This window comes from Phacochoerus africanus, chromosome 5 (genome assembly GCF_016906955.1).
Source record: "Phacochoerus africanus isolate WHEZ1 chromosome 5, ROS_Pafr_v1, whole genome shotgun sequence".
In the NCBI taxonomy this organism is placed as follows: Eukaryota; Metazoa; Chordata; class Mammalia; order Artiodactyla; family Suidae; genus Phacochoerus; species Phacochoerus africanus.
In genome coordinates, this window is record NC_062548.1 from 124876456 (window position 1) to 124890825 (window position 14370).

General features: G+C 35.1%; 1 protein-coding gene across 2 annotated transcripts in view; it reads left to right on the forward strand.

The window, feature by feature from the left end:
• Window positions 1-11779, forward strand: part of RAD51AP2 (RAD51 associated protein 2) — a 37602-nt gene extending 25823 nt beyond the window's left edge. The window contains exons 1-3 of one of the 2 annotated variants that reach the window (XM_047779241.1): window positions 3334-6556; window positions 7726-7809; window positions 11661-11779. In XM_047779241.1, the coding sequence (XP_047635197.1) occupies window positions 3334-6556; window positions 7726-7809; window positions 11661-11779 (3426 nt within the window). Of the gene's footprint in view, window positions 1-3333; window positions 6557-7725; window positions 7810-11660 lie in introns of those variants that run through there. The other variant, XR_007134819.1, reaches the window with a different exon arrangement.
• Window positions 11780-14370: the final 2591 nt, after the last annotated feature.

Consider the following 14370-nt stretch of genomic DNA (forward strand, 5'->3'; position numbering starts at 1 on the left):
GATGGAAGATAATGTGAGAAGAGTGTGTATATATGTGTGACTGGGTCACTTTGCTGTACAGCAGAAATTGACAGAACATTGTAAATCAACTATAATTTAAAAGAAGACAGAAGAGAAAAACTGCTGTGTCAAATATCTGGTCTTACCATGAAACTTAAATGATGTTAAAACTGGTAATATTTTAGGTCACTTTTTGGCTTTGTGGTGTAACATCTCAAGCAGATCACCATTTTAACACATAAAACCAAAACCAAAGCAAGCTTAAAATACTCTCAAGGCATCATTAAATCCATTTGAATTGGCAGAGGTATAGTAACAGTAATATTCCTTATTTTCTCATTATCTGAAGTACTTAGTATGAGGCACTGGTGATGGAAAAAAATGCCTAGATCTCTGCCCTGATTAACACAGGGTCTAGTAGAGGGGATATAAACAGCTCAATATAATAAGAGGTTTTAAGGAGTTCCTGTATGGCTCAGCAGCTTAAGGATCCGGTTTTCAGGTTTTTAGCACTACGGTGTGGGTTTGATCCCTGGCCTGGGAACTTCTGCATGCCACAAGAATGCCCCCTGCCCCCGCCAGAAAAGGTATTTTGTGTTATACTACAGTTGAAAATAAAGTTCTATAGGAACACAGGTGAGGATACAAGTAATTTTGCCTGGAGTTTGGATAGAGCAGGGACAAGATAAGAAGCTTTCACAGTGGAAGTAAATATTGGGTAGGACCGTTTTAGGCTGAATAAGAATGTATCAGATGGAGAAAGAGAAGGACATTGAGGACATCAAGGAAAGACAAGAAAATAACTGTCTGGTGCAGGCAGCATAGGGCAAATTAAAAAAAAGATGAAGCCAAAAAATTAAGGTAGCATTTGGTTGTGAAGATCTGCCATACTATGCTAAGGATATTGGATTTAAGCATCCTGTGGTACTGAGTGAATTTCTCACTTAATTCTTTCAGGAGCTTGTGTCATATTTTCAATATGGACAGGGTTTATCTCATGAACTCACTCATTCTATCGTTCCTTCAGAGCTGATCTGTAATAGGGCCCCGAGCTGAAAGGAATGCCAGGTATTGGCCTTAAAGCTCAGTTTACCATTATTAAAGGAGGGAGGAGTTTTCAAAGGAAGGACAGATATAGTGATAAAGAAAAATGTGACATTTGAAATGGGCTTTGAAGCATAGGTAAGATTTTAACAATCTCATTTATGTTTTGATTAAGATGAGTTGAAGATACCTTTTTTTTTTTTCATCTCATAACTATTTTCAAGGTAGCATTTAAAAGATAAAGGGAAAAACACACATTAGTAGTTTCAGCAGGTGTTGATTGAAATGACCATAGTCATTAATGTAATGTTTAAATAAGTTCAGGAAAAGATTTCTATTTTCTGTCTTCATTGCTTTAAGTGTTTCAGAATAGGGGGAAAAAACTTTATACATTTCTGTATACTTAACAGCATCGCAGACATAGTTCTCAAACAACTAAGTTAAATGGAAAACTTCTGAGTTTTATTTCAGCTCTAGTCCTTAAACAATGCATAGTTTTAAAATAATGGTATGACAGAGATCTAAAAAAGTGTATCCTGGAGTTCTCTGGTGGCTCAGCAGGTTAAGGATCCAAGAGTTGTTACTGCTGCAGCTTGGGTCCCTGGCCCAGAACTTCCACATGCCACAGGCACAGCCAAAAAAAAAGGTGTGTTCTTGGGAAAATTAGCAGGATGAAGAGACAAACACCAAGTTACAAATCAATCTAGAATCACAAAGCCATTACATTTACTATGCAGATAGAAAGCTTATTTCTAACATCACGTTAATGTACCAATTATATCCACCTTGGCTATGCAAGTCCATGTATGGGCTGATGACAGTATAGAATAGAGTGCATTCGAATGGAATGTAGAATTTTGGAAGGTCTGGGATAAAAAAGCAATGGCACTTAAGATATACAGAAGCAGCACTTTGGGAACACGTGGACATATAATCTGAACCACTGCCACATCCTTCTTTATAGTCGTTAATAAATTAATTGTACTGGAAGGCTTTCTACAACTTTAAGTAAACATTTCTCTGGAGGAATTCACAAGTTAAAGTAATAAAAAATACCTAGAATTGGAAGCACAGTATGCCTAAGTGTATTTGTAAGACAGGAGGCTGATGAACAGCTTATTGCCTAAAGTAGAGTGCCAGTCATATCTTGCCACTTACACTCCTCTGGGTTCTGAAATTAGGATTCCTGTTACACATTATTGTAGTTCTTATATATATTTTTTAAACCAGGGAACATGAAACTTATCAAATTTAAAACAGTCATCAAGGGGATTGAAGTTTTTGATTGCTGAGCAGCAATTACACGTTTCTTAACAAACATGTATATAATAGTAATAATAAACATTGAAAAAATTTCTTCTTTGGAATTATTATGACAGTCACAAAATTCAGAATTGACTGAAAAAATAAATTATTCTCAAAGCAGGGGAAAAAGAAAATAACATTTACAAGATTATGTGTGAGTCAGAACTTTATGATTATTTGTGCTTACAATAAATAGGATAGCTGAAACATATAATTTTTTTTTTTTTAGGTAATTGTATTTATAATACTGGGGAAGAAACCCCCACAGCGCATATGAAAACTTTTTTTTTACAGTCTTAAAGTGAAGATTAATAATTATCTGAATAATAATTTCCACACTTTTCCTAAAATGTTTAGATTAAGTACCAGTGCCTTCTCCCAAAACGCACTTCATGAGTGAAGGGGAAATATGATTTTAAATGTCACTGGGATGATTAAAAGCATTTTTAAAAGTTTTTCCAGACACAGATGTGGTCTGGTATTTAAGGAACTACACGGTTTTACTGGAGGAAGCGTTCGAGAGAAACAGTGGAGAAGTCGCTTCTGAGGAAAACATAAAATTTTAGAATTTAAAAGATAAAGCTGTTTCCGTTCACGAATTTTAAAATACAAACAGATTCGGACTTTTCTCTTGAATTCTACCAGAGGGAAGAAAAAGTTTAGACCAGCTACAGTTGCAACAGCAGCAAGGAGCGCTAAAAATAGACAATGTAACGGCTCCAGACGCTCGGTGCTTTGAGGTAGAGACCTCACGACGCTCTGGGGATCCCGGTGGATGGGGGCGGGGCCTAGACCTGGGCAGTGGGGTGTGGCTGGGGCGTGGTCGGGGCGGGCTAGCCTTGAGGCTGAACCTAAGACTAGGCCTCAAGGGGCGTGTCAGGGGCGGGGCCGAGGCTGGCTCTAGAGGGTGGGGTGGATCCCCCTCGCCCGCTAAGACACTGACGCCTGGCAGGAGCCTCAGACAGGTTCCGTCAGTTTGCTGTCATGTCGTTCCCACGTCGCGCGCCGAGAGTTGCCGGGCTCAGGGAGCCTGCCTCCCTTTTACTGCCTCTTGACGACCCTGATTCCCAACCACCCAGTAATAAGCGGTTGCGTCTTGAGGAACCGAGTTGCATTTCTGAGGCGAGGTGGAGGCTGCCTTTGGCGCCTCGCTTGTCTGAGGCGGAAAAAGTCTGGGAGCCATCGCCCAGACCCTTCAAGGCGCTCCTGGTTTCTGCTAAAGAGCCTTTTGATAACTCCCCGGACTCGTGTGTGGAGAAATCCGTCAGTGAGAAACAGATATGTAATCTGGGGTGCCAAAATAGCAAATTTGAGATGAGTAGTTGTTTGCCGTCTCTCCCTACACAAAATCTTGATTCTGGTTTGAAGTCTTCCAGAAGGTCTTGTGAACCAGGACTGTATTTCAGAGAGGTCTTCAGTGTTTATTGCAGTGATAGATCTGAAGCAGAGGCTGGTCAGCTGCCCAACACCTCTGTGTATGATATTCATGGGATTAAAAACGACGATGGAAAACAATATTTAGTCCAAGGGAGAGACAGCAGTCAGAAAGACAATAATTACACACAACAGACAGAAAATCCATTTTTAGATGTTACTTTTTACAAGGAAACCAACTCAACATTTCATAATATTAAGAACAGATGTAAAGCTGACAGTGTTATGCCATCGAATAGAAAAGAAATTAGCGTTTCAGCATCCACACTAAAAATATCAAAATCTCAAAACCAGCCCAGCATAGAAATTGCCAAAACCAGTTATTTTAGAGATAGCAGCACAATGAGTCTTCCTGAGTTTCCAACTGATTTAAATAGCAAAATGTCCTCTGTCTATTTAAAGGAACTAGCAAAGAAAAATGACAAAAATGAGGCATATGTTAGAGATTTCACAAACATTTACTGGTCTCAAAATAGACCTGATGTTAAGAGGCAAAACTTAGAGGATGACAAAAAAACTATGGATGCAGAAAATATTTTTTCTGAATGTTATGAAAGTAACCACCAGTCACGCAATAATCAAAGTGTTTGCATAAGAAAAAAAGGCTTGATCAGTTTACACTATTATAACCACAGTAGTATCAAGTCTGATGTAAGAGACTCTGCAAAGAATTTCAGTATAAAACTAGAAAACGCAAACTGGGAAGAAGCAGAGTTGTGCTTGGACCGTTACATATTTCCCAGATTAGAAAACTCGCAAGGATGGGACTATAATATTAGACATATTTTAAGAAAAAATAGGGAAAATTGTTGGGTTGTGGATAATTACAAAACTAAGTGCACAAATGTGAAAAAACCTAGAGAAATACTGAATTTGCAAGAATTATTAGAAATAGATCTTTTAAGCAGAGAAGATTATTACAATACAAAAGCCATGACAACGTATGAAGAACAATCAGAACCTCTCATAATAGGAACACTGGGTAGTCAAAAAGTTTTAATAAAATTTTTTTGGTTAAAAGGTAAAGAAGAAAATGGTAATATGCTACAGTTGAAATGTTACATTACACAAAAAGACTTTTATTTAAGCAATATTTTTGAAAGTTTCATTGCAGAAGTTTTTTATTTCCATAAAAGTATTTCAGGAAACCAAAGAGATAGTAGTATTTTAATCTGGTATGAAATTTTGAAGTATAAAAAGCAAACTGATGTTCAAAATCAAATAACTGGGAATGAGAATGTCAATAGAAGGAATGATATTTTAAGCATATATTTACAAACCAGTGTTGCAGATCCTCTCAGTATTATATGGAAAACCAACATACCTTCTTTGCTCAATAACTTGGACTCTTTAACAATAAATGAAAACGGTTCTAAATTAGAAGAGGGATGCGTTTTCAAATGGATAATGTATTTGAATTATCCAAAAAATGTTACAGTGGAAAACCATATTATATATCTAGCTAGAATTTTAACTTTTTCAAGACTATTAGAAGATAATATGAAACCTATGTTAGAGAAAAGAAAGCTATTTAAAACTGAACACATTTTTGAAGAGTCTAAGAGAAAACTTACCAGTTCCTTTAGTATGACAACTAAAAACATGCATTTTCCAATTTTTGAAACATATGAAAAAATTCCTCTTTTTATGGACTTTGATGACATCAATGAATTTTTTTTAACAAAAGGAACTAGTTACAAGAATAAGAATTGTCTTAAACAACTCACGAATGTGGAAAATTGGATTCACTGTAGTCCTAAAGTTGTTAAAACATATGTTAAGTCTGGTCTTCGATTTATACAGAATGACCAGAAATATATTAATAAAAAAACTTATGAAATAAACATACAGAACCAAGATTTATATACTGGAGGGGAAAAAAAGCATAATCAGATCAGTAGATTTAATTTTAAATACATATTTGAAGATTTCTTCAATATTAGGCAACAGGCTATACCAGCAAGCTATAGCAAAAAGCACAGTGAACAAATCACTCCCAGGACTATAACTCAGGTGCTAAATTTTGGAAACTTGCTAAGTGAAATTGAAGACAGAAAACATGACTTAATTTTGAAGGAGGAAGTAAAAGTCACAGCACAAAGTTTAATAAATGGTTGCCAAGTTCATGAAGATATTAAGATAAAAAAGGAAGAGAAAAATATTTTTTATTCAATGGAGGACATGGTTTCTATGCAACCAGTTTTATTAACGAGTAAGAAAGTAGATATGGAAGAAACTAAGTATGTTAATCAAAATAATGTAGCTGACAGAAATGAATATGAGAGTATTTTGCAAGAAAGTGAGTTAGCTAATTCAAGGCATTTTCATCCAGAGAATGACTCCTCAGAATGTGTCAATCGTCAATTCGAAACTCATTCAAGTGTAGGGAACAATGAATGTTTTCAGGACTTAACTGCCAAGTGTTTATCCACAGCCTCTGTGACAATAGTAAACGATTTTGAGATGAAGAGTAAATTTGATTTAGTACTTGAAGAACTTCGTATGTTTCATGAAATTAGTAAGGAAAATGAAATTCTAACCACTGTGGAAACCAACAATGGGCAAGAAAATTACTTTGGAGAAAATAGTGATGTTGAGGAGGTAACAATGAAGATAAGAAAGGGTTTGAAAATGGGTCCCAATATGCATAAGAAACACCAAAGTTTATTTAAATGGAAAACAGTATCCAAAAATGGAGAACATGAAGTTCGTAGTGAAAATTGCTCTCTAAGAACATCAGAGGAAGAATTACTCTATTCTACTTCTGAGGAAGGTATGAAATTAGTTTTTAACTGTCCCTTCTGAGACTTTAAAAAATGGTGCTTTTTTTCTGTGTAGGCCACATATATAATATTGGCAAAAAAGATAAAGTGTAAGGCAGTGTTTATTGATGCATATTTTTCTATGAAGTGTTGTTCAAACACTAAATAACACACTGAAGTTGAGGGAACAAGTGATGAAATTTTTAAAGGAGATTTGGGGAAATGTCCTGCTTTATTTATCTAAATATTAGGAGCCAATGGGAGGAAAATTATTTCTGATAAAGTGATTTGTTTATAGATTAATGTTTTATGTACACATTTTTTACTATAACAAATGATATTTTAAAACTTATTTTATTGAAGTATAGTTGATTTACAATGTTAGTTTCTTCTGTACAGCAAAGTGATATATTCTTTTTCATATTCTTTTCCATTATGGTTTATCACAGGATATTGAATATAGTTCCCTATGCTATACAGTAGGACCTTGTTGTGTATCCATTCGATATTTAAGAGTCTGCATCTTCTAATCCCAAACTCACAATCCATTCCTACCCACTACCCCTCCTTGGCAACCACAAGTCTGTTCTGTATGTCTGTGAGTCTGTTTCTGTTTCGTAGTTAAGTTCCTTTGTGTCGTATTTTAGATTCCACATGTAAATATACTGCAAGTGGAATTATTTCATTCTTTTTTATGGCTGAGTAGTATTCCATTATGTATATGTACCACCTCTTCATCCACTCCTCTGTTGGTGGACATTTAGGCTGTTTTCTTGTCTATTGTAAATAGTGCTGCAGTGAGCACTGGGGTGCATGTATCTTTTTGAATTGGAGTTTCAATCAAACTCCAACTGCAGGATCATATGGTAACTCTTGGTTTGCAGAATTGCAGGATCATATGGTAGCTCTTGGGTTTTTTTGTTTGTTTTGTTTTGTTTTTAAGGAAATCTTCATACTGTTTTCCATTGTGGCTGCACCAATTTACATCCCAACAACAGTGTAAACGTTTTTCTTCATACTGTCTCCAGCGTTTGTTATTTGTAGACATTAATGATGGCCATTCTGACTGGTATGAGATAGTACTTCATTGTATTTTTGATTTTCATTTCTCTAATAATTAACAATATTGAGCATCTTTTCATATGTTGTTGGTCATTTGTATGTTGATCTTTATTTTTAGATTGTGAAAAACCTTCACCTAAGAGGCCAGCTTTTTTCTCGGATGAATTTAAGGAAGAAAAATTTAATTATTCACTGAAGGGAGGTAAGATTTTTGGTTATTTTCTATAATACTTTCTCAAATGATTAAAGCATTCTTACATTTTTAGCATGAGGAAAATGTGCTTTTGTTAAAAGTAAATAGAAAAATTTAATACTTTCGTAAACAGTAAAAATTTATTAATGCAAATTCCAATAGTTAAAAACTGGTTAGAAATTAAAATATTTAGAATGTTATTAGGAAATTTACTCTATAAAACTCTTTTAATATTTGCAATGATGCATTGCAATAATTATATGATATATTAAATATATCAAATATGCACATCAATGTATGTAAATGCCCAAAAACAAAAAAAGGCATTTAAGTTGGATTTTCATTGATGAGATGTTACTTAGAATTATAAATTTATTATCATTGTTTTCTATCCTTTAAATATTATGTGGCCCTTTATATGAATATTTTATATGGTAATTTTGAAAGAAACTAGCATCTTTACATATATTAACATGACTTAAAGCTGTGGCATTTAAATTTTTGATTACTATAAAAAATCAAACTAAAGAATGAAGACTAGATCTAGAAAATAATGATGTAGGTGAAATGTATTTACCAAAATATCTTCAGTGATGCGTCATTTCTCAAAGCATTTCTCCTGGCTTCTTATCAGTAAAATGCTGTCCCTGGTACATTTATTCAATCACTTTAGAACTGTGTAATTTCCTGTTTTCTTAGCTTATAATGAAATACTCTTAAAGGTAATCCAAATTCTGAGAAGATTAAAAGCTCCTGAGTAACTTCTTCTCCTCTGAATAAAGGAAATCATTGCGGGAACAATATTCAATGTGACTAAAAGCAAGGTGGTGGAATTGGCCTGAGAAGGTTAGGGGTTATTTCTTCCTGGACAAGAAAGGAAGAAATTGGGTTTAGGAACATATTTTGTGATAGAATATAGGAAGATTAGGGAGCACAAACCCATATCGTCATCATGATAATAATTGTGATATTGAGGTAGATTAAAGTGTCTGCCCAAATTGGAAAAGAAATGTTGGTAGAAATATGTATTGTGCCTTCACAAGGGAAAGTGCTTCCTGTCATGAAATATGAAAAATAATGTATGAAGTCAGCCAGACTTATTTAATATCATGTTAGGATATTTGTCTTGAATCTACTTTCAAGGTGCATAAAATGGAATGATCTTCTTGAGGCTTAAAATCCACAGCGTAAGGGAAAACTTGGGAGATACTGGGAAATGGGGATAACTAACTAACTGTTTGATACCTACCCACCCGACATCCTGATGCCTCCAACTAAAGTTTCTAACTGCTACTCTCTCCAGTGCATCCTATCTACCTTTGTCTCTCTCTCCTCTCTCTGTGGTGTGGGGAAGGTTTGTATGTAGTTTGAAATTATTTTGAGTGTGTTATACGCCAGCCACCCAATGCGCCAGTGCTTTATATAACTTTTAGCACCAATACTTTTCTAACTTTATGTCAGCCAAGGAATATCTCTAGTTATCTGGCTCTATAAGGATTGAGTCATTAGCTACTGTACTTGCTGACCTTTAACACACCCTGAAAGGAGTTTGGGGCAGAGATCAGGAATAAAGCATTCTGTGCTCTGGAAAAACTAGTGCAATAGGGCTTCACATAGCTAGATATTTTCACGAGAAAATTGTATGAACCCAATTTGTCGCATCTTATCATGCTTTGAAAAGCACTAAAATTATGAACTAAGATATCTGTTCCTCATGCTAATCAGTATTCTTCTACTGAGTTATGTGTTTTAATTGCCTGTACCCTTTCTCCAAAATCACAAATATGCTGACCTCCTCCCTACCTCTTCAGAGCAGTTCCTCAGAGCTACCTGAGAGGCATATTCCAGGCTGTGGTTTTCAGTAAGTCCCCAGATAAAACTGAAACTCACAGCTCTCATGTTGTGCATTTTTATTTTCATTTGACATATGGATCATTTGGGAGTCTTGTTAAAATAATCCTGATTTTGTTGTGCAGTAAGCCCTAAGATTCTGCATTCCTGTCAAAGTCCTAGAAAATGGAGATGCTGCTGGTCTTTGAGTTCCAAGTCTGAATTGAGATGGAACTTTGAGTTGCAAGGATTTAGAAAACAGTTGAGTTAGAATTATTTCTAAAAGACCACTAATAAACTTCATGACTTTTTTCTTTTACATTGATTTTTAAAATGAACAATATCTGACATTATGCTGAATGTTTAGAATTGTTAAACAATGCAATGCAGTAAATTAATCCAGTGTGTAGCAATAACAAAAGGTATAATAATTTATTTAATAAAAGGTAGGAAATCCAAGGAGACAAAGAAGCATATCTTTATAACCACAGTTCAATGACTGTGTAAAGTCATGTGCTTTGTAAAAGACCTGCTGTTGATACAAATTGGTTCAGTGATTTCCTATCCATTGCAAAACTACCAGAAGTATCTGTTGTAGTAGAATATGAAAGAGGGAAGATATACTTTGAAAAACTAATCAAAAAGGCTAATCATGGCTTTGTTCTGAAATAATAATTTCATAATAAAGAAGTATACTTAGCATAAACTTCTGAAATTATCTAATTTATAACCAAATCTAGTGTATCAGACATCCAACAATTTTATTTTAGTTAGATCATCCCTTTTTGTTCAAAAAATGAAAAAAATCTAGAAATACATTTTCCTCTTGTTTTTATAATTGACTTTATAATTTTAATGTGAATAAAGTATCATAAACTGATATATAGCTAATTTTGTGTTGTTTTCTCCCTATAGACATACAGCTAAATTTTGTATTTTATTTCATTATTGTTTACATATATACACACACAGATCCTATTTGATTCAGCCTAGTAGAAATCATGCTTTTTTTTTTTTTTGGCTTTTTGCCTTTTCTAGGGCCGCTTCCGCGGTATATGGAGGTTCCCAGGCTAGGGGTTTAATTGGAGCCGTAGCCACCGGCCTACACCAGAGCCACAGCAATGCGGGATCCGAACCACGTCTGCAACCTACACCACAGCCCACGGCAACGCCAGATGGTCAACCCACTGAGCGAGGCCAGGGATCGAACCCGCAACCTCATGGTTCCTAGTTGGACTCGTTAACCACTGCGCCATGACGGGAACTCCAGAAATCATTTTTACCTTGTATTCAGTGTTAGGTTGATTACACTGTTTTAAATATAATATGCTGCTATGTTATGTCATACTAATTCGTTATAGCTTGATACATTTCCAGCTTTACATACATACACTACAGTTTATTTATTTATTTTTAACTACTCAGAGTTATAGGTATTTTTATATTTCATTACCATGAGTAGTTGATTCTGCCTGTTTGGTTAACTGATTTAGTAACATACATACCTCCATAAAACATTGAAACTTTTTAGAAAATGCTAGTGTGATATTAAATAAAAACTTCTAAATTAGATCTCTCCATCAATGCATAACAGATGAAATACATTTGTGCTTTATTATTGATAATAATCTCTATTAGAAGCCAAATGTATTTATTAACAATATAGCCTAGTCACTTCTAATAGAAAAAAATAACATGGTTTTTACATCAAGGTAACTTTAAAAACTATATATATATATTTTTGTTGTTTATATTAAGTTAGAGCACCTGATTGGAATGCTGATTTTATTCAGCTGTTATTTTATGTTGGGCAAGTTACTTTTGTGTCTGTGTTTGTATGCTGAGTTTTCCATATTTAAAAAATGGAGATAGGATTAAGTAAACTAATGCGTTCAAAGCACTTAGCTAAGTGACTCAGTAATAAGTGTTGTTGCTAGTGTCATGATTAGAAGTTAGTGAAAAAATTTTAAGCATAGACACTATAAGTGATTTTTACTCCCTTATGTACTTCTACTGTCTTATATTTTTAGGTAGTAATTTTTCACATGGAATTTCAAGAGTACTACCTCTTAAGACATGCAGTCGACCAATCAGAATTGGTTTGTCAAGAAAAGCTAAGCTTAAACAACTCCATCCCTATCTGAAATAAATGTTACAAGAACTTTAAAGAAGATATTGGACTTTAATATTTCAAAATATTTTATATTTTTAAATCTTTTGTTTCTTTCTTTGGATAAATGTGTTCTTCTAGCTTGGGAGTTTTGGTATTTCTATATTATAAAATATGGAGAAGGTTTTGTGTGTATGTGTCAATTATCTAATTACCTTTAAATGTTATAAAATATTTCATTAGTGTTTTCATAGCATGTTACAATATACACATTAAAAGCCTTTCATAATCTTATAAAACATGTCAACATTCTTTTTCATGATATATGTATAGAAAGCTTTTGTGGAAAACATTGATAGTGTATATAGGTTTCTCAAAAGGATCTGTGACTCATGAAAGGCAATGAACGCACTCTTCTAATCCACTCTTCCTATTTTTCAAGTGAAAAAAGAGATGTGCGAAGAGGGTGGGTAAGATTTTCAAGATCATTTTGTCCTTATCAGGATTGGGATAGGGACACGTTCCTTTGCAGTAATTTTTTCACCTGTCTCTCCATTCAGTTTCTAGTTTCTATTTCCCTCTTCAGAGTCTTTCTTTGGCCCCAGGGCAGAATTATGATCATGCAGTTAATACTTACTATTAATTTATTCAATCATAAAACAATTTTTTTTTCTTTTTAGGGCTGCACCCGTGGCATATGGAGGTTCCCAGGCTAGGGGCTGAATCAGAGATGTGGCCGCTGGCCTATGCCACAGCCATAGCCACACAGGATCCAAGCCACGTCTGCAACCTAAAACACAGCTCACGGCAATGCCGGATCCTTAACCCACTGAGACAGGCCAGGGATCAAACCTGCATCCTCACGGATGCTAGTCAGATTTGTTAACTGCTGAGCCATGATGGGAATGCCAATAAAACAAAAGTATTTTGATACTACTTTGATTGCATTAGGCTCAGTAATAAAATACATAAGAAGGCATGTATATGACCTTGCCTTGTAAGTAAGTAGAGCTTACTTTCTGTGTTTGAGATTGGTAGAGAAATTTATGATATATATAATTTTAAGGTAACCATTGGTAGAGTAAGGCTTTTCAAAACTCTTGTTAGAACTAACAAGAACTAACAATAAAGTGGGCTACTTAGCAAAAAGTAAGAAACGACGGAAGCATCGAGAAAACATAAAAATCAGAAAGCACACGACAAAGGAAGACTAATGTATCAATTCACAAAATAAATATTACTGGATTAAATTATCCTATTATAAGCCAAAGTTCTCAGACACTAAAAACCATTTCAAATTCAGTTCTATTCATTAATTTTCATCCCCTACCATGTACTTTCCAACTTCAATACCCTGCTCTAATTTCTACTTTCTTCTTTTCCCCCACAGAACTCATCACCTTCTCACACACTATATACTTTATATCTTGCTGTAATGCAAGCCCCTTAAAGGCGGGTTTCTTTCCCTTTTCCTCGCTAATGTATTAATTTGATATATTAATTCCATGTGTATAGAATAGTACCTGCCTCTTAAGTACCCATAAAATATTGAGTGTATGAATGAATAAACTTCTACACCTGGTCATAATAGACAAAAAAGACATAGGTCTTTTTGAATTCTTAGTAGCTTTGCAACATGGGCAAGTCCTTATTTCTAAAAAGGAAATAATAATATCTCATGGGATCACTGTGATGATTAAGTGAGCTAATACATGTGATGGCTCTGATAGAAACTACTCAACAGTGAGTAACACTGTATATTCATAGTAACACTGTATATTCATAGTAACTTACTAATTAATAAGTATTTGGAATATTTGACTTTTTCTTGAAATTTTTTCTGTATCCCGACTTAAGTTATCTTTAGGACTATGCCTGTTCCTTTGAGTCTCATGATGATATTCCTTTAAATTTTTTTCTACATGAGTCTTCACCTTCCTCTTCCTTCTCTTTATTGTTATTATTATTATTATTATTATTTTTGTCTTTTGTTGTTGTTGTTGTTGTTGCTATTTCTCGGGCCGCTGCCTCGGCATGTGGAGGTTCCCAGGCTAGGGGTCGAATCGGAGCTGTAGCCGCTGGCCTACGCCAGAGCCACAGCAATGCGGGATCCGAGCCTCGTCTGCAACCTACACCACAGCTCACGGCAACGCCGGATCGTTAACCCACTGAGCGAGGGCAGGGACCGAACCTGCAACCTCATGGTTCCTAGTCGGATTCGTAACCCACTGCGCCACGACGGGAACTCCCCTTCTCTTTATTATTATTAGAAGTCTCATGTTGGATTTTTCTTTAACCTTGATACAAGGCTAATCTCATCATGATCAAGGTTTGTCTTTACAAACCTTGGTCCTTTCCCCTTTTCTCTGTTGCTGTGTGTGAGTACTGAATTCTGTTCTCACATCAGTTTCTCTAGGGCAGTTTTTTTGTGCTTCCAGTCTTACTCTTAATTTTAGGAGGCTTCTATATATGCTTTCATTCTTTCTCCAATAAATGGTATATAAAGTTACCACCACTACTGGGTTCTTTCACGCTTTGAACTATGTGATAAGTTTAAACTCCAAGCACATACCATGCTGTCACAGTGGTTTCCCATGTCACTGCCCCATTATTTGATCTATGGAGCTTTT